The 18,783-nt window shown below is 41.9% G+C and overlaps 1 protein-coding gene across 13 annotated transcripts in view; it reads right to left on the bottom strand.

Moving 5' to 3' along the window:
* camta1b (calmodulin binding transcription activator 1b) overlaps nucleotides 1-18,783 on the bottom strand; it is a 306,867-nt gene that overhangs the window by 5,233 nt on the left and 282,851 nt on the right. For 6 of the 13 annotated variants that reach the window (XM_051912532.1, XM_051912524.1, XM_051912534.1 and 3 more), the window contains 15 exons: nucleotides 16,138-18,419; nucleotides 15,203-15,329; nucleotides 14,604-14,738; nucleotides 6,371-6,534; nucleotides 6,064-6,278; nucleotides 5,885-5,963; nucleotides 5,430-5,757; nucleotides 4,777-5,201; nucleotides 4,415-4,569; nucleotides 4,076-4,322; nucleotides 3,406-3,477; nucleotides 3,296-3,316; nucleotides 2,210-2,409; nucleotides 1,391-1,465; nucleotides 1,063-1,093 (listed from right to left, as the gene is read on the bottom strand). In XM_051912532.1, the coding sequence (XP_051768492.1) occupies nucleotides 1,063-1,093; nucleotides 1,391-1,465; nucleotides 2,210-2,409; nucleotides 3,296-3,316; nucleotides 3,406-3,477; nucleotides 4,076-4,322; nucleotides 4,415-4,569; nucleotides 4,777-5,201; nucleotides 5,430-5,757; nucleotides 5,885-5,963; nucleotides 6,064-6,278; nucleotides 6,371-6,534; nucleotides 14,604-14,738; nucleotides 15,203-15,329; nucleotides 16,138-18,419 (4,556 nt within the window). The remainder of the gene's footprint in view (nucleotides 1-1,062; nucleotides 1,094-1,390; nucleotides 1,466-2,209; nucleotides 2,410-3,295; nucleotides 3,317-3,405; nucleotides 3,478-4,075; nucleotides 4,323-4,414; nucleotides 4,570-4,776; nucleotides 5,202-5,429; nucleotides 5,758-5,884; nucleotides 5,964-6,063; nucleotides 6,279-6,370; nucleotides 6,535-14,603; nucleotides 14,739-15,202; nucleotides 15,330-16,137; nucleotides 18,420-18,783) is intronic. The other 7 variants (XM_051912530.1, XM_051912537.1, XM_051912526.1 and 4 more) reach the window with 6 other exon arrangements.

Genomic DNA, 18,783 nt, shown 5'->3' with positions numbered 1-18,783 from the left:
CATTCACACATTTTAAGTGTGATTTAAGTGTCCAAATACTTTTTGGCTGCTGTATAGAACAAATGTCTTTTAATAGAATTGTGGCATTTTATAAATCTGTGGGAAAAATTGTTTTCTTTGATATCTACTTTTTACATTTAACAGTCTACAATCAGATTACAAAGCAAACACATTATTATTATTATTATTATAAATTAATAAAAACCTTAGGAATAGATTGTTGGCCTTTAAATCCAAAGTAAACCATCCATCTTAACACTGATATTTTATAGGATCATAACCTAGAAAGTGTGACAATACATAACTCTACAATTCATGCACAATACATCACAGAAATTACATCAAATTCTTAATGAAATATTTATATTTGTCATCATGTTATACTTCTACAGAATCAAACATTTTAAAGACATTTTAAACCCATCTTTAGCTCACAGTTTGACCCCGTCCCACCCTCAGCCCCCAAATCAAGCTTATAAAAGCTGAAAGAGATGTATAAAACAGGCAGCCAGGCATTCAAGACATTTCCTCTTCCATAGAGAAAGGGATGTTATTTCAAGCATGCCCTGATAGAAGCAAGGCCTCCATATCTTTAGCATCATGCAATTGCCAAATGCACTACCCAGCAGTCCTTAGTGTTGTCATAAGCATCCTCATTACAAGAGAGATGGAGGAGACTTTTGGGAAGATAGAGGGATCGAAGGAGAGACTTAGAGAAAAAGAGACAGAGAGAGAGAGAGAGAGTGCTTTGTTAGTTTTGCCATTAATGCTTCAACTATATTTATTTGTTAGTTGGATCCATAGTCCTCTCTCTCTCATATAAGGCTCAGTCAACTCGGGCTCCAGTCAGCCGTCATGCATGCAGGCATAAAGCAATAGATAAAATAAGATAAAAGATTAGAGGGAAAAAAAGGACAGATAGAGTCATAGGGAACAGTAGAGTCCGAAATCAAGGTACATAGACATAGAAAACGGAGAACTAGATGAAAGAAAAGGGAGAGACAGGGAGATAAAAGAAGAGAAATCGAGGGGTACGAACTGATTTACTGAGGCTGCACTCACCCGTTTGAATAGTCTATGGTCCATCAAGGGGCTTTGCATAAACAGCAAAACAACACCAGACAGCTATTAGTACACACTGAGGTACGGTTGGGTTGGGGAAATGGGACCAAACACAACAGGGCTTTCTAATTGAGCCATGAAAACACCAAGGTTTGTCTGTTGCTATCCTATGACTCCTGGCAATAGTCTTGTTACCTTTTTAAATGGCAGGCTATTAAAAACTAAGATATCTAAAAGTTGCAAGTAGTGTGAGTTGTGTGCAAGCTAGAAGAACATCAGGGCCGTAGGAACACCATGCACCTGGTGGAAGTTCTCGCATTTGGCCTACCTGTGACGGCACCGCAGCAGAAACCGCATGATTTTTCTGGCAGCCTGGTCTTGTCTCTTGGTCAGTAAACTGCTTCTAAAACAAAATGATCAGCATGAGTGATTATGCACACTGGCAAGTAAAACCAGACATTTCTAGAAGAAAAATGCATGGACAAAAATCTCTGCTATGGCAAGATGCACGCTAATACTTAGGATTAGGAGTTTGTTCAAATCCTTAACTCCAAGTATACAGAAAAAGTAATAAGCTGTTCTCCCAGAAAACATCAGCAATTAAGGATCAAATCAACAGGTTGTGCCACAACAAATGGCATACAAAAATAACGATGCTTCTATGTGTACTTGGACTCAAACTGTTAGTGAAGTAAATAATTTCCTAGGGTCTGACTGGCGCTGTTTCAACAACAGATTGTCTCTTAAAGTAAACAGGAGGGTTTTGAATGCTGCCATTCTTCAGAAAGTTGACTTGGCAGTGTGTCACATTTGAAGTGCTGGGACGCACTTAGTTATTCATCCAAAAAGACGGTACACTTTAGACTAGAGGAACAGTCCCTTAGTAGTAACTTGGGGTGAAATGACACTTAATAAATGTATGCAAAACCTCTTGCAATTTTAATGCCCTTAATTTATTATGCAAGATTAATATAAAGATGGGAAGTTTTGAATTTGAGTTTCATTATTCAGTTCATGACTTAGCTACTGGAGGTGCCAAAGTGCTCACACCAGTAACAGTGTGGGTTTGTTACACCAAGTTCCTTTTTTATACACAAGGCCATAGATTTTTAACCACTAGGTTTGCCTTGTACCGAATGCTTTGTACCTGAGTTTGTGCTGCACCAGTGCAGCTGCAGTGGCTCGGCTGCGTGGGTTCGGCCGGCCGAGCTCTTTGTAGCTGCGGTAATATTGCTGGATCAGCACGGCTGCCCTGCGACTCTGCTGGAACTTCTTCTGTTCGTGGTAGCTGCGGAATTTACTCTGGATAAGGATGGCGGCCAGCGTCATCTTCTTATAAAGTGCATACTGCCAAGAGGACAGAGAAAAAAAACTTGTGTCACATGAGAGAGAGAGAAAGATCTGTAGCCAATTATACCATTAGCCACTTGGCTAATGCAAAACAAATATTTCCCCCCCCCCAAACTACATCATCAACATTATATTAAGCCGTGTTTCCACTGAAATTACCTGGAACAATTTGTCCCAGGAACTTGTCCGGTGACGAAGGACTACACGCGTCTTTCCAGTTCCCGCTGGATTTCGTCCTCTGCATATAAGCTTAATAAAGCCTGAACCTCGGTCCATTTGTCGTATTTTTTAAACTCCATTAATCAGCATGTTCAGCACCCAAGTCCCACCCCCGAAAGTTCCTGAACTTACTACTAGTACTAAAAGTACTACCTTGTGAGCAGGGACTTTCTGAGGGGGAAATCTTTAAACTTCGGAACTTCCGGAACTTAGACCCTGGCCCCTGTGGTCGAAACACACTGAGTACCACCCTAAAGTTCCTAGTTCCTTGGGAAAGTTCCTGCGGTGGAAACACGGCTTTAGATGCCTTGTTGGTGGCTGACAGTTGCTAAGTTGTTTTCAGCTAGGTCATTGCTAGGTGGTTGCTTACTGGCTCAATTCAGAAGTCTCAAGACGTGGATTGAGTCTCTCCTTCAGTGCAAGACTGGATTTTTTTTGGCTGTTTTATTGTTTCATTAGTCAGGATGCTTGGAAAAGTAGCTAAATAACTAATCAGTTCTTAGCAAGCTGCATGATTTAAGCTAGCATTAATCTTTGTAGCACTGCAAGTTTTGTTCAAATCCATAACCCTATGTATAGGCAATAGTAATAGTGATAAAGAAGCACCACTAACAAACTTCCAGTTCAAAGCAGTAAAAGTTGTAAATGAAGCAGGAAGTGTTACCTTCAAGGCTATCCATGTCAGCTTGAGGAAGAAAGAGGAAGGCATTTTTGTAAAGCCTTTAATAACAGACCATTCAAAAGTGTACACTGTTTCTGAGTGTCTCGGCCTACCTGTTTGTACCTCTTATAACAGCGCTGAATGACAGCAGCTGCCAGTTCCTGCTGCTCCCGAAGCGGACGACCCTGCAGGATGGGGAAAGAGGGGGATAAGGTAGGGTGGAGAGGACAGGAGAGAGATTAGTGTTCACAAGGAGGCCTGCAAGGCCACAGAGATGATGCCATCTGATTCCTTTTGTGCCTGGCCAAGGTGTCCTCTTAGACTGGCAAAGTTGCGTCGTTATGCTCTGAGACCTGGGAGAAGGTTATTCCTCAGAGCACGGCGCGCCAGTGGAACACTGGGAGAAATTTGCACTGAACAACCAATGTGGTGTGGACTCAGGGATATCCGCGCATCCCGTTAAGACAGACAGATAGATAGAGGGAACAATGCAATCATTCCTTATAGCAAGGCCATGCTAAGCTCAAGCAAATTTCCCCATGCTTGTCAACAACACTGACCCTATCTCTGCCTTTTGAGCACACACCACAACAATCATATCACCTTTCACATCACAGGACTGCAAAGATCTGAATTATTATACCTTAAGTTATACCAGGAACTCCATACAACACAACACAATACACCAATGAAACCGGACCATCACGAACACTGGCAACACACCACTAATAACCTGCATAGGTGACACCTGGTGACTGGCACCTGGGTGAAGCCCTGCCCTACCTTGTACTTGCGGAAGGTGTTCTGGACCTGGCGGGCTGCCTCGTAAAGTTCTCTCTGTTCAGGATCAGACAGGGCCAGCTGGGTCAGGTCACGCTCCTCCTTGTTGTGGGAGGCGTTGAGAAGCGCAGTCCATTCAGCAGGGGACTGAAAGCCAAGCTTCCCAAGAGGACCGTCGAGTTCCGGCTGTCCTCCACCGTGGACTGGGGCCAGGCCAGGAGAGTGAGTTAGGGGCTTGTTAAACAGGAACCTGGGAATGATTGGGAAAACAATTACATACAAGAACCCGAAGAGATTGTAACTATCATTCTTGAGAATAGATCAACTTTATGAATGAATCACCTCTCTGCATCTCCAAGGTAACTGGCCAACCAGCTCATAGTGCTGCTGACTCCAACACCATCTAGTGTAGTGTCTGATGCAACAAAGTTTTCCCTCTTGATGCGGTCAGACGTCGCCTCAATGACTTCCTCAGCTAAAGTCATCATGTTCATGTTCTGAAACAAATTGTTAGGTATTTTTAAAATCGCACCAGTAACTGTACAGTGGTTTACAGGACAGGTACATAAGATTGCTAACATTGCCCCTGAGACACTAGACAGAAGCCAGTACAACTTTTGCATGATCTGTCAGAGACTTATAGCACTACAAAAGAAGCAGTTTTGGCAGGTTACTCATGTCAAAGTACCATCTCCAAGCCTCACCTGCAGGTCTCCTGTGTTCTCCAGATCCTCTTGGCTTGTACGCAGATCAGAGATCGTTCCTGCGCTAGCAATTTCTCTTAACCTCAGTCTATTTGCGAGCCTTTCCTTGCCAAGTCCTACAGCTGGCACTCTGCGTCCCGCAGCCTGTCTGGAACCCCAACGCCCACCTCCACAAGTTGAGCCCAGCTTAGTCTGAGACTGCTCACCATCTCCCTGCTCTTTCTCCACAGTACCTTCCCTCAGTTTGGAAGGGCACGTTTTAGGCTTGTGGGCCTGTTCTTCTAGTCCGAGAGGGGCAGAGCAGGGTTTGCTGGGCCGAGTTTGAAGGGTCTCTGGGTTGGGTTTGTGTTTCTTGCTCAATGGGGCGTCCCCGTGACTAACACTGCTATAGAAACTGGATGGTTCCGACCTGGGTCTCCTCAAGTCTGCAAAGATATGAAGAAAGTGTCTAAGAGAAAGAATGCTTCACCAAGTTGAATAACTCAACCTGACCCATCTCCTTACAAAGTACTAATTTGTTCATGCAAGGTCTTGCTATGATTTAATAGGTTATTTTTTTAACATTTTGGAAGAAGAGCAAACCAACTCAACATGCACATGAAAGACTTTTGAAGATAGACAGTCCAGACAGAATGAAAGATTCTAGTTCTCACCCAAGCTGGTGCTGGAAGCAGAACTAGGGATGCTGCTTTCTTTCAGCCCAACTGAAGATGTCTCCGTACCCCAAACATTCATCCATCCCTCTGCAGCTGAGGCCTCAGTAGATGGTGAGAAAGGCATGCTGGCAGTTGTAGTCAGTGCTCCTGACTGCTGCTCCTCCCTCTGAAGGCTTTCCAGACACTCGGCCAGCTTAGTGTGGCCACGGGATCGGGCTATAGCCAGCGGTAAGCGACCCAAAGAATCTGGGATGGCCAAAGCTCGCCGATCCCATTTATACAAAACCACTGCTGCTTCCATATGACCCAAAGCGCAAGCCCACATCTGAAGAGAAGAAAATTGATTTGCATTTCATTTGTATGCCATATTCAGCCCCTTCTGTATGAAACAACTCATTGTGAAACTACTTGGCATTGTGATTAAAGTAACATGATATAGTGTCAATACTCACTAGTGGGGTACAAGAAAAATGATCCACGTTTAGAGGATCAACCTCAAGTTCCAGGTCAATACTGTCTGCATGCTTAGTGCTGTAAAATCAAACATCATAGAGCACAATACAGAACAGGTGAATGATGTATATGCAATATATATGGGCATTTAGTGCCAGTATGCAATCAGTATACTCACCGCCACTTGATTAGTGTTTGGATAAGGGTGGTGTAGCCCTGGGCAGCTGCCAGATGAAGAAGAGTCATGCCCCGGAACGTTTTGGAGTGGATCAGGTGCTTGGACTTGGCCCAGCAGGCGCGGTTCATCATCTTCTCACAAACTACCACTACACGGCTCTCAAAAGAGCTGCCAGCCGGACCTTGACCCTGGCTCTGACTCTGACCTGGTGAGAACTACAACAAACAATAAAGAACCAAGTCAGTTCTAAGAATCTAATGGTGATATCCATTATTTTGGAGCAAGACAGTGTAGCTCAAAATGATACCTGTGCCTGTTCCGAATTGCTTCTTCCTCCTTCTCCTCCTCCTGTTCCGGTTCCTCCGCTCTCAGATGGTCCTCCACCGCCCTGTTGCTGCTGACCGGCCATCTCTGCCATCCTTCGCTCCATCTGCTCTAGGCGTTCCAGGATGGACATTCTGAACTGGTTATCTGCATAAAACACAAGGAGAACACAGGTCTTATTGTGCATGATTCACCAGTACACGTTATTCCTAAGAAAAAAATATTTATCTTTGTAATCTTTCCTTGTTGGCTGACATCACCAATGCCATTTATAGGTGTGTACACACTGGCAGCACTGGTTCTACTAGGTATTTCAACTGCAGTATTCTGCTGTAGCAGGTGGAAAATCACTGGTATGAATACAATAAACAATAGTCCCGTCCTATATTTTTTATATCCTGTTTAACTCGTAAAATGTGTTGCAAATTTCACTTCGATATCCTATATGGGTCAATTATATGATGCTCATTTTTTAGGTTCGGATCTAGAGTGTTAAGTTATTTAAAAAAAAAAAAATGCAATTCATACAATTTTAATTTCTGAAATAAAAATTATTTTTTGATATTTAGTACAAATAGGCTGAAATTCTTAAATAATTTTTATAAAATTCTATAAAATTATTTTTGATATTTAGTATAAAATAGGCTGAAATTCTCAACAACAGTTTTAAATTTTAGTTATTTTTTAATTTTACAAAACCAAAATAAATACAAAGATGACATTAGACATTTTTCCTAAACATCTTAAACATTCATCATTATTTCTCATTGACATCTGTCCATATCAAATAGAATCTAGCTTGCACATCCTTTGTCCACTTTAAAAAAAAAATGGTTTCCAGCGACTTGCCGGTTCTTGTACATAAGCTCATAATGTATTGTTTTGTAATAGTGACAGCTAACATCAAGACAAATTTCTTGCATATTCCATATTGACACCAGTTCTGTTTCACACAGTAAATGAAAGTGAATCAAATTCTAATGAATGGACATACACATATGCATTGGATTCTGTGTTTTTCCTCCACAAACATCCACCCTTGCAGACAAAAAGAGCAGCTCTGAGTGGAGCTCCAGTGCAGCTTTGTTCAAACACTACTGCAGTGTTGGTGCAGTGCAGATGATGTCATTTCCACCTGCTGCTGGCTGGCTGGCTGTCTCTCTCTTTCTCTCTCTCTCTCTCTCTCTCTCTCTCTCTCTCTCTCTCTCTCTCTCCCTCCACTCAGAATGCGGCACACGTACGCTCATGTAGGCTGGGGGGAGGGGAAAGGGGAGGAGGGACCAAATTGCTCTACAACGGGGCTGTGACATAATCAACGCTCTACTACACCTCCAGCAGCCTGGAGACGACCAATCAGATGCCAGCAGACCAGCCAGGCAACAGAACACTTGAAAGCTTTGTGTCAAACCTAAAACTGTTGAGGGGCAGCATTTCAAAACAGACAGACCAAACTCATGTTTATTAACGCAGAGATGGAGAATATGTTTACGGGAAAATTGATGCTGCGAGCTTATTTGCTTTGGCTGTATTCAGGTGAATACATAAGGTGAATTCAAGGTAATTGGACCACTTTTTTGCAGTCGTTTCAATGTCAAAATGTGGCCCAATTTATCAGAATTCCTATACAAATATCAGCCCTTAAGACATGCCACAACAAACCAATGCATGCAAAAATCAACCATCATACAGGCTTATCAGTTCCAACAGTTAATTAAGAGAGTTCATTTTAACTTTTAATATGAACTTTACAAAGATCAAGATTCCTCAAAAAGCTTTAAATACACACAAATCTGCTGTTTACAAGTATATTAAAATTACATCTTGTATTTGTGTGCATAAATCAGACTTCCCGATTTCCCAAGCACCCAACAACAACCTTCACCAACACAGACCAATGACGAAGCTCATGCATAAACTAGCCCAAAGGAGTCCAAAAAAACCCTCAACAGTACTAAACAGACTGTGCCAATCTCTGTTACCGTTTTCCAGAAGATGTTACATCAGCCTTGGTGCTTCTCCTTTGGCCTGGGTATCTCTCCTGATCAAGCGGACTTCATGTGGTTGAGCACAAGCCTTGACTGAAAGGACTAAACTCTCTATTCGCTGGATGTTTGAGTATCTCATGGTAATATCCTAATGCAGAGAGCCCAAGCCGGTTTCTCTATTTCATCACAGTTGCATCATGCTCTTGAGAGTGGGGGCTTCTGCACCACTTTACAGCTACAAGCGCAACAGGGGCTCAAAATCACTCACTTGTTGAAGATCTGTTGCGGTTTATTGTGCCTGAGATTGGTAATAAAGAGACTACAAGCTTTTCAGTCATCAGAAATTAAACAAGCATTTGACAATGAGTCCATATGGCTAGGACATTAAACTGCACCTGCTGACAGCCTTGTTTTGCATTTTAGGTAAAAGTGCAAAATTAGTGCAGAATGCAATTTTTTTACAGTGCAAATCCCCATCATGCAGGCCAGTTTGGAGCACTGATTTGGAAGAAGCACCATACTACCACGATGTTGAGACTGTACAGCATCACTCCAACAATGCAATCTAAATATCTTTAAAATCATGAAAGTGCATGAATTTACAACATGCATTTGCATGGTTGTGACACTCTTCTCTATCATTTGATGAAAAACAGCTGCCATCTCTCTTAAATAAAATGTTATTTACAGCATGCAGATTAATGACAATTATATAGCATTAAATAAATACATCTTAAATATCTATGTCAGAAGTAATTAATGTACAAAGTCTAATGCAATAATGTGGAGACAAAATAAGATGTTTATGATTGTCTTGATTACTTATTGAATACTGGATGATTGCTATATAGTTTCTCCTGAGCATATCCAATATTTGCTACATGTGAGCTAAGAGAGCATATTGACTCTTACTTTTTTTATTTTTAGGGTTTAAAATAGACAGAGCTCATGCTCTGCTGAGCATTTCCGCAAGGATTTGCTTTAAATCTATAACAGACTGATATCCTGTTTAAGCCCATCACTATAAATGCATCGAACAGAAATGGAAAAAAACGAAATCACACAAATGTCCGTTTCGACAGGATTTAACTGATAATGTGCAAGGATTTTGTCTTAAGGGGATTTAGCTCAGCATGGACTCAAAGCTGGGATAATATTGTGGACATTGGTAGATCTGGTAGATCATGACCCTGGAACAGGTGCTTGTTTTGGATAGAATTGGACAGAGGCGAGGCTGCTATGATAATGCCATTATTTCTCTGTCAGTCATAATCCTAGCACTGATTATTTTTATGAACTTTCCTCGTCTAACCCGAAACATCCCTTCTGCTTAAAAACAACTCAACAGACCTTGTCATATTAGCAAGTTGAACTCGCGTTCAAGGTCTCTGATCGAGATTTGTAAGATAGCCTCAGACCAGAACTTTGGAGGACTCAAACAGACAAACAAAAGCTTCACAAAGAATGTTGGAAACTGAAACACTCTTATTGTTTATGTGTGAATGTTTTTATGTCCTTATTTTTGGATATCTTTAGGTGTTTATGTATATATATCTGCAAGTAACAGGCTTTCAACAACAAATGGTTTCAAAAAGTTTTACTGCACTTAAAATTAGGGGTCGACCAATATGTGTTTTTCAGGGTCGATGCCGATAACCGATATTTTGAACCAATATGTATGTCTCTGGTGTAAAAATGAAAATTAATGTCAAAATTAAGAATAACAAGGGCTCAAGGGCAAAATTAAAGTATTTTTATCGGCAAATCGGTTTTGAAAATGACCGATAACGACATAAAAATGCTTAATATCGGTGCCGATAATCGGTCGACCCCAAAATACTCCAAATACTGTGGTCAGTATATCCATCCAATGAATTTTGCAAAATGTGAAAGATATTGCTGACAATGAAACTGACTGAAAAATTGGAAAAATGTTACAGAGAAAAAAAGCTTACAGATCAGCATCCGCTTTGAATGACCATTACAAGTCAACACACATGCACACAGAGCACAAAATAAAAACACAGAATTTCCACAGAGAGTTGTGTACTCTAATTACACATGGTACTAAAAGCCAGCGCTACACTGTGCTTGCTCAGGTTATCCAGACTGGTTCAGACTGCTTGGAGAGTAGACATACAAACAAAAAACAGTTTAATCTCAATCGAGAGCAAAAACAGCACGGACGGGACAGATCTGTGTGGGCGCTCCATTAGCGGACTCAAGCCATGACCGCAATATTCCTAGAATTCCACAGGAAATCTCATCTAAGCAGAACAAGGAACTTTGAACTGTAGATTTAGGGTTGATTATAGTGACCTAGTTACAAGTCTCCTTGTAAGGGCATGTAGGCAGGCCAGCAAAACAAGAATACAGAAGTTACTCGGTTGGGTTGAAATCCTCTTAGACTTATGATGTGATGTGCAGATTGTAACACACAGTTAAGACAACTAAAAACAAGTGTTCTTCATAATACTAAAGGCCAAAGACAAAAGCAGTAAGTTGTCAACAGGTTGTTAGAACAATTCTAATAGGTCTGCCAGCAAAACAACTCTGCATCTCACTATTACATTTCTAAATAATCTAGAAAAAAGGTCAACTTCATGGCACAGTATATTCGTCCTCTCCCTCTGGACCGCTTATCAGAAGAAGGGCAACAGTCTGATCCTCTCAGCATTACTGTCGCTGTCCACTGCCTGTGGTGCTGAAGACAGACGCACTACACCTGACTGACTCATTGCAACCACATGCTTTACAAAGGAGATGTGGAGGTCTCTGAGAACACTGGTTGGTTAAAGTTTACAAGCCTTTATGTACAATCTGACCTGAACTTCCATGCTGCATCTCTGAGCCTATGTAGTAAATTTTTGAAACACTGCCATCAGGACAATGAAATATCTTTCCACAAGAGAAAATGCTCACACTGCTGTTGGGAAACATCACAAACAAGGGAAAGAATACAGCAGGACACATAACAAAGACACTGACACTTGGAGCGCAGAACTACAGTCTTTAAATAGCCTGTGCATGTTGATCAAGTTCATGTCAATGTAAAAAGAATCATGCATACTAACCCGAATCAGCCAACGTGTTGTCTGTCACTTACACATGTTCTCTCTATCCAGCGTCAAACTAACCGCAGGAGCCGCTTGGCACCGGAGCCAACAACAATAGAACAAAGTGTAAGTGCGGAGAGTGTAGGGAGAGAGATAAAGACCCCTCGTCCCCCTCCTCTACACCTCCTCTTGTTCCCTCCCCATCCCTGCTGCCGATGCTTTATCTTCTCCGCTCGCTCATGGAGACGCGGGGCTTCATCCGCCGCAGGTACGCGCTTTACGCACCGCTTTACGCGCAGTCGTGCGCCACCGGCTGGCTCTCCAAACACTCGCAGGCACGACAGCCCTCCATTTACAACGGAAAACGTTCGACTGCAAAGAAAAATGAGTAATTTTCGTTGTGTCGTATCTTTTATATTGCTAATGCTCTACGCGTAACAGTCATGCGTCTTCAAACCGCGCTCGAGTTTTGCGTATCGCATTTTATGTCTTTTTTTTTTTTTTTAAACGTGCTTCTGTTTTATAGCGATTTACGACAGCATCAGGACCCGAAGCATTTCGCTTTCGGTGTTTGACTAAAACCGCGCGTTTTGGCGCGAATATGAAGTCGTGTGGTGGTTGGATGTGGACGTGTTTTTCTTTTGGGAGTGGCAGCGAAACACAATGGAGCCGCTGTGATCACTCATATAAGCGCTTGGAACAATGTGCCGGTCGCTCACACGGGTGTTTTGCGACAAATCTGTGTCAACAGGAGACAGGTTTACTGCTCTTGCCCCTCTCAGCCTCTGTCCTGTGTTTTAGTACCTGCAATGCTGCAGATAAACTGTTTTTCTCCTCTCTGCATTATGACAAATCAGGCCAGGCGGTGTGTCGTTCAGCGCCACGCACATAACGCGCTGGATGCACGCAGACAGCATGCTGGGAGACAGCTCTGATCGCTCTTTTTCAGCTTTTTTATATTCCCACATTTCACTTAACACATATACTTTACATCGGGATGGCCTCAAATACATCCAGAGTGTAAATCGCTGAAGCAGGGCTGGATGTCACAAAGAAATATGAAAAAAGCTTATTTTTAGGATCTTCAAGATCTGTTTACATTATTTGGACAAATAAACACATTCCCCCAAGTGTAAAATAAAACATATCAAATTCTCATTACTGTAATGTAAAATGATATATTTAAATGGTTAAAAGTTTAGCTGATTACAGTGAATGATTGTGTCCAGACTGGATGGTTTTAATTACTCCATTACAGTAATGGCAATCTAATGAGAATCTTTGAGAATAATGAGAATTAAAATCACAGACACACTATGAAAATAACAATTTTTTTTTTTTTTTTTTTTTTTTTCACATTAAAATTGAGGACATGGGGAAATGTGTTTAATTGTCTTTTTTTATGCAAAATATACATTTTCTTTTAATTCTGAGTGAATTTAAGGAGTTTTTTTCCCCCTCCTAGCTTCCTTATTGCTTATTGTTTTGCAGTTTAAATATCCACTGAATATGAAAATAAACATTTTTATTATTAAATATGACCTAGATAATTCTTTGTGAGATTCACTCTCAGAAAATCAACTACAAACCATGATTTTATCACAGAACAAGTCCAAATAGTCCTTATAACATGACAAATATATATATATATATATATATATATATATGTATACACACACACACGTAATAATATTATGTTTCTGTAATGGTTAATCCACAGCAGTATGTGTAAGCTCTTTAGTCACAGTTGTGTTTCTAATGCTAAAATATAATTATTGTTGGGATTTAATGGATTCAAAGATAGATCGCACAAAAGTTTCATTAAAAGCAAGTCTTTGGGAACAACTAGAAACTATATGGAAGTCAATAACAACAGAGACTGTGGAAAAGTACATAAAAACAATGCCAGCAAGAATGGAAGCTGTTATCAATGCCAAAAGAGGCCATACAAAATAAAAATAAAATACATATATTTTTGCGTTATTATGTGTGAATAAAGACTATTTAGTTGTCTCAGTTTGTTATTTGCCCAATAAATGACAATACCATTTTTAGTTTTAAACAAGTTTTTGACAGATTCATAAAATATTTACTAATATAAACCTACAAATATAAATAAAAAATATTTACTAATAAATTTGTTAAGCACTGTATATGTATACAGTCAGACCAAAATGTATTCAGACACCTTGAACATTTCATTCATTAATACAGTTTATTTACTATAGTTTAAAAAAATGGTAATAAAATATGACAAGATCTCAGAGTTAAACTGTGTCAGAAAAAATTAATCTTAATTATGTCAGATAACACTTAAGCAAAACATGGTCAGGTCAAAGTGTCTGAATAATTTTTGGTTCCAAATTTTCATCAATTTTACTGGTAGTCCACTGTATGAAGAATTTTTGGGTATAATATGTCACAGTTTACTTTATTTTGCTATCCTCACTTACATAAATGAACTGTAGTGTCCTGCACCCAATAGTAAAAATATATCAAAAATGTCTGAATAATTTTTGGTTTGACTGTATATTTATACAGTATATAGACATATATACTGTAACTGTATGTAACTGTAACTTTCCCCACACTGACAATGACGAAAGACATAGACCATGAGTGCAAAAACTTGTCTTTTATCAGCCTATTAAATGTTTTTTTTTTTTTTTTTTAACCCAAACATAACCTGGTTATACATGTTAGAAGGATTCTCCACTGTGTAACCCAGCAGATGTGGATGGCATTCATTCTTGTAGACCTTAAGGTGCTACAGAAGTAACTGGCCAAGGTCTGCCAGGAAGGAATTTCTAATACAAACCACAGGCCAAAAAAAGCAAAGAGCAGAGTCTCTGCGAGTTATTTTTATTTTCCTTTTAAACTAGGCAAACACTACCTGACCACCCGTTCAAAATGCAGACAAAACCAATAGTTTAACAGCAGCTGAGTCTTCCTTTATGCACCTGCTAATCATTTGAAACACAGCCATCCAGAGATTTTTCAGACAAACATATGCAATACGCAAATTAAACATTTAGAATTTCATAATGCATGAAATAGATTAAACTTCCATAATTTCATTACTGTTTTGCTGAAAATAAACAATGCAAAATGATAAAAAAACCACAACAGTTTAACAGCAATACATGATGTAACACAAGGTAAATCTCAAACATACCGTCCAGTGAGAGCCAGTCGTGTTGAGAGGAGGGCAGGGCAGGCAGGGCACGGGCTTTATACTCAAACACCACTGAGTTGGAGATGATTTGACTGCTGGCTGCCACCTGCAGGGTCACCAGGCCCGTGTCATGAGCTTTGAAAGGAAATGAGACACAAATGAGGAATTTATTATGTGCAAAGAAACAGCTTACAGTTTGCACACGTTTGCAATCCATTTACAATGTTAAGAGTGATGGCTCAGAGCGTTTTTGTTTTTATTTATATATTTAGTTATGTAACAGTGGAATTTTAATGAGTTCTCTATGACAGCTGTTAAAAACAATCCTTTGTTTGTTCACAAAAGACCACATTATATATTTATGGACTACAGACTTAACACATGAAGGTCATTTTTAGCATGGAGAAGACTCTAAAATCAGATTCGGTTCGGGAGCATTTGGCATACTGACTGGTGCTTTTTTTATCTTTATTTATTTTTAACTTTATTTGATGCTTTTGGGATGCTGAAATGTAGCAGTATCACACTTTCCCTTCAAAAGGACAATTTTAAATGCGTATATGTACATGCAGTTTGTATATGTGACTGTGATGAAATACCTGGGCAGTAGCAGCGTAGCACCCCGGGCTGGATGAGGGAGGCTGGAACTGTTATCTGATCAAACAGGCAGGTATATTCACTGCTGGCCTCCTGCCATGGACCGGTGATCAGAACCTTCACCCCACCCTGAGAAATATACACCAACATTATAGCATAGTTTCCTTTTATTTACCTTATTAAAGCTTGCAAAAGCAACAACGTCCCTGAAATTGATTGTTTGCATTTACTGCACGCTTATACTGTCGGAATATAGATCTAAATTCTTTATCTAACATGTATTTTTGGCCTAAATTTGCATTCATTTGAATGTCAGTACACCACAAGAAACAATAAATTACAATGCATCTCTGACGATATCTATTTCTAACAAAGAAAAAATAACCAGGGTTTGTGAGAGCTGAAGTGTTGTTGCGTGAGGTCTGATATCCCTCTGTCTATATTTGTCCGGCTGCTTCCTTGCCAATGGGCATGTTAATGACATGCTGAGCATGTGTCTCATGTGGCCCAGGGGCTTCTGGGACAAATAAATGCGTCATTTGTTGTAGTGAAGACCTTGAGCTTTACATTCAGACCTCACAAGACTCAAATCTGTTCCTGTATTAAGCAGCTTGTGGCTGATCTCTATATGAATTGTGTGCTTTCAGAACTCCAAAGAATTAGAAAACGATCATTTACAAATCCCTACATGTCCCCTGCCCCTTGTTTGTTTATTATTAGCTACTAATAACAGAGTATTGATCATTTTACTATCTTTGATTTCAAAATTCTGAAGATTTTCCCACCAAATCTGTTCAGAAAATGCAGATTCTGTCTGGTCCTGCACATTTGCCTGCATCTCTGCTGCCATCTGGTGGTTATACTATCACACATCTACAGCAGTTGAGATGCCAGTTTTTTTTTTTTAGCTCTGCAGAAATGTCAATCACAAACTCACCTCAGGATAAGACCACTCTGGAGAATAGTCCGTCACCACAAACAGCCTTCCGGTAGCCTGTAACATTGCCATGTTCCCGTGCGCCACAGCTGCCGACACAGCCTCGGCCACCTGCATGTACGACAGCTGTCCTGCCTCACCTGCCACCGCCCCAGCCTGCGTGGACTGCGGGCTGCAACAGGGCTGCAGGCAGAGGTCCGAAGAATTGTAGCCTCTCGCCCCATGAGCTCCTTCGTCTGCACCTTGTTGCGCAGCAGTTCCAGAAGAGACCTGCCCCTCTGTTCCTGAATGGGTCATCAGCTGATGACCGTAGAGAGCACTGCCGCCCGGCACTACTGCCGTACCACTTCCGCCCTCCACCGAAATGAAGTCATTGATGAGATCTGAGAACTGATTCCCAAAGGAAACATCAAAATGGTCCAGGTTGATCTCCATGGAGCCTCCTCCATTGGTTCCACTGCTGCCCAGGCTCTGGTGGGCCCCTACGGTGCTGAAAAGCCCCTGCACCAAACCGGCTCCTTGCAGGAGTGGCTGGAGCTGTTGATGGGTGCTGTTGGTGGTTCCATTTCCCTCGGTGTCGTTGCACAGAGTTCCACTTTCTGGCCTTGCGCTCGCTCCTCCAGATCCCTGCCCGACTCCACCACCTTCTGTTGGCTGCTGAAGGTAGTGCTCTGCACCCCCTACACCCTCGGTTTCTCCTCCTCCACCAGGCTGCAAGTGGTCCCCTGGTTTCATCAAACAATCGGAGTCCTTCTCCTGGACGCCGCCTCCTCCTTGTTCTGGTCCTGCTGGCTGTTCCAAACCACCCACTTCTTCATGCTCCTGCCCTGGGTTTTGAAAGCGGTTCTGATACTGCAGAAGCTGGAGCGACCCAGCCTGTCCATTCCGTTCGTTTGGAGAGCCGCCGTTGCAGTTAGAGGCAGTGTGCTGGCTGGGGTGGGTATGGTGATGGAGATGTCCGTTGGTTCCCGTCGAGTCTGTCTTGACGACAGACAGACCCATGTAGGCATTGGAGTCGTGGGAGTTCTGGGTCGAACCAGAGTTGTTCTGGTGGGTTTGGGACTGTGGAGAACCTTGCAGAAAGAAGCTGGGGGAATGACCCTGGTGGGCCAAGTGAGAGCTGGAGATAGCTTGTCCATAGCCTGCTGCTGACATAACACTGGACGGGTAGTCTTGCTTGGCATCAATGGCGCTGAAATCCATCTGCTCGAGTGTGGTGCTGGGACTGAGTCCACCTCCAGATGGCAGCAGTGAACCAGTGGGCGTCAGAGCCAGGGAGTTTTGGCCAGAACCACTGCTTGAGGAACCAGAGATACCGACGGCATCGCTCACCACTTCTCCAACCTGATAGCCACCCTCTTTAGCCAGCTGCTGTTCAAATGACGTGTCCTCTGTCTTGATGTTCTTCACCAGAGAGGGGTTAAAACCGTAACCGTTGTCGTTGAGTGGTGGAGAACACCTCAGCCCTCCGTTGCTGCAGCTGCTCCCATTGCTCTCCTCGGTTTTCATCCCATTTCCTCCATAGGTCTGACCTTGCTTGGGGTTGTTGAGGAAGCAGTCGGGGTCAAAGTTCATATTGGTCTCGGGCAGCTTGATACTCCCAGCTTCCAGGTTACTAGACAGCACCAGTTCTTCAGACACGCTGGCTGAAGATAGCATAGCAAGTCCGTCTGTGGACCCTGCATCTGCCAACCCCACTCCCACCGCTCCAGCAAAGGCAAACTTGTGACTGTCGGCTGTCACCGCTAATACTAGACTGCTAGAGGCTGTGTCAGCACCCAAGAGGTGAGCATTGGGGTCTACAGTAGGGGACATGCTATAGACAGGGTCTCCAGAGACCTCTGACATGAATACAGTGGCGGACTGAGACAGGCTGTTCATTACAGAGGCTACGTGGCCCATTCCTGTCACCACAGGACTGTCGGCCATATCGGGGTCAGAGTTTAGCCCGCTGCTAATGGAGACAGGTGAGCTCTGGGTGGTATCTGGCACTTCCACCTGGTTGGTTGAGGACACCTCCATGCTGTTCTGGTGGAGCAGCGCCGGCTTGTGCACCTTGCCGTTCCTTTTCTCTCGGCCACCCGTTCCACCAGCACCATCGCCCCCTGCCCTGCCATTTTTGCTCCCGCCGTGGCTGTGCTCCGTCTTTCCCTCGGACACATCGTTGTTCTGAACCTCGGAGTGGGTGCTGCTGTAGGCGCCTCCGGTGCGAGGGTCCACTTTCGGGGAGATGATACGGTGTTTGGCACTGTTGCATTTGTGATGCAGGCTGCTCCCAGCACCTACAGAGGATAGACACATTTTAAGTTATGTTATAATATTAATGTAACCATAAATACATAGAAAAACCATGCATGTTGATATATTTTATTGACTTATGATTCATGGATATATATAAATAATAATATGGATCATGGATAAATAAATAAATTAAACATAATATATACGAATACATAGAAATGAATAAATAATACATATTGCTTAACAAATAAACATAAAACAAATAAATGTTAAAAATAATAATATTCAAATTTGATTTTTAATATTAGAGAAGTGGTTGTATATCATTTTCTCTTTTAAACTATACCTGACAGTATTGATGATGTGGTGGAGAAAAAAAAATCTATCTATCAATATGATTTCAGA

The sequence above is a fragment of the Ctenopharyngodon idella genome, chromosome 11 (genome assembly GCF_019924925.1).
Source record: "Ctenopharyngodon idella isolate HZGC_01 chromosome 11, HZGC01, whole genome shotgun sequence".
NCBI lineage: Eukaryota > Metazoa > Chordata > Actinopteri > Cypriniformes > Xenocyprididae > Ctenopharyngodon > Ctenopharyngodon idella.
Note: the sequence above shows the minus strand (reverse complement) of the source record. Positions and strands in the feature narration are given on the sequence as shown.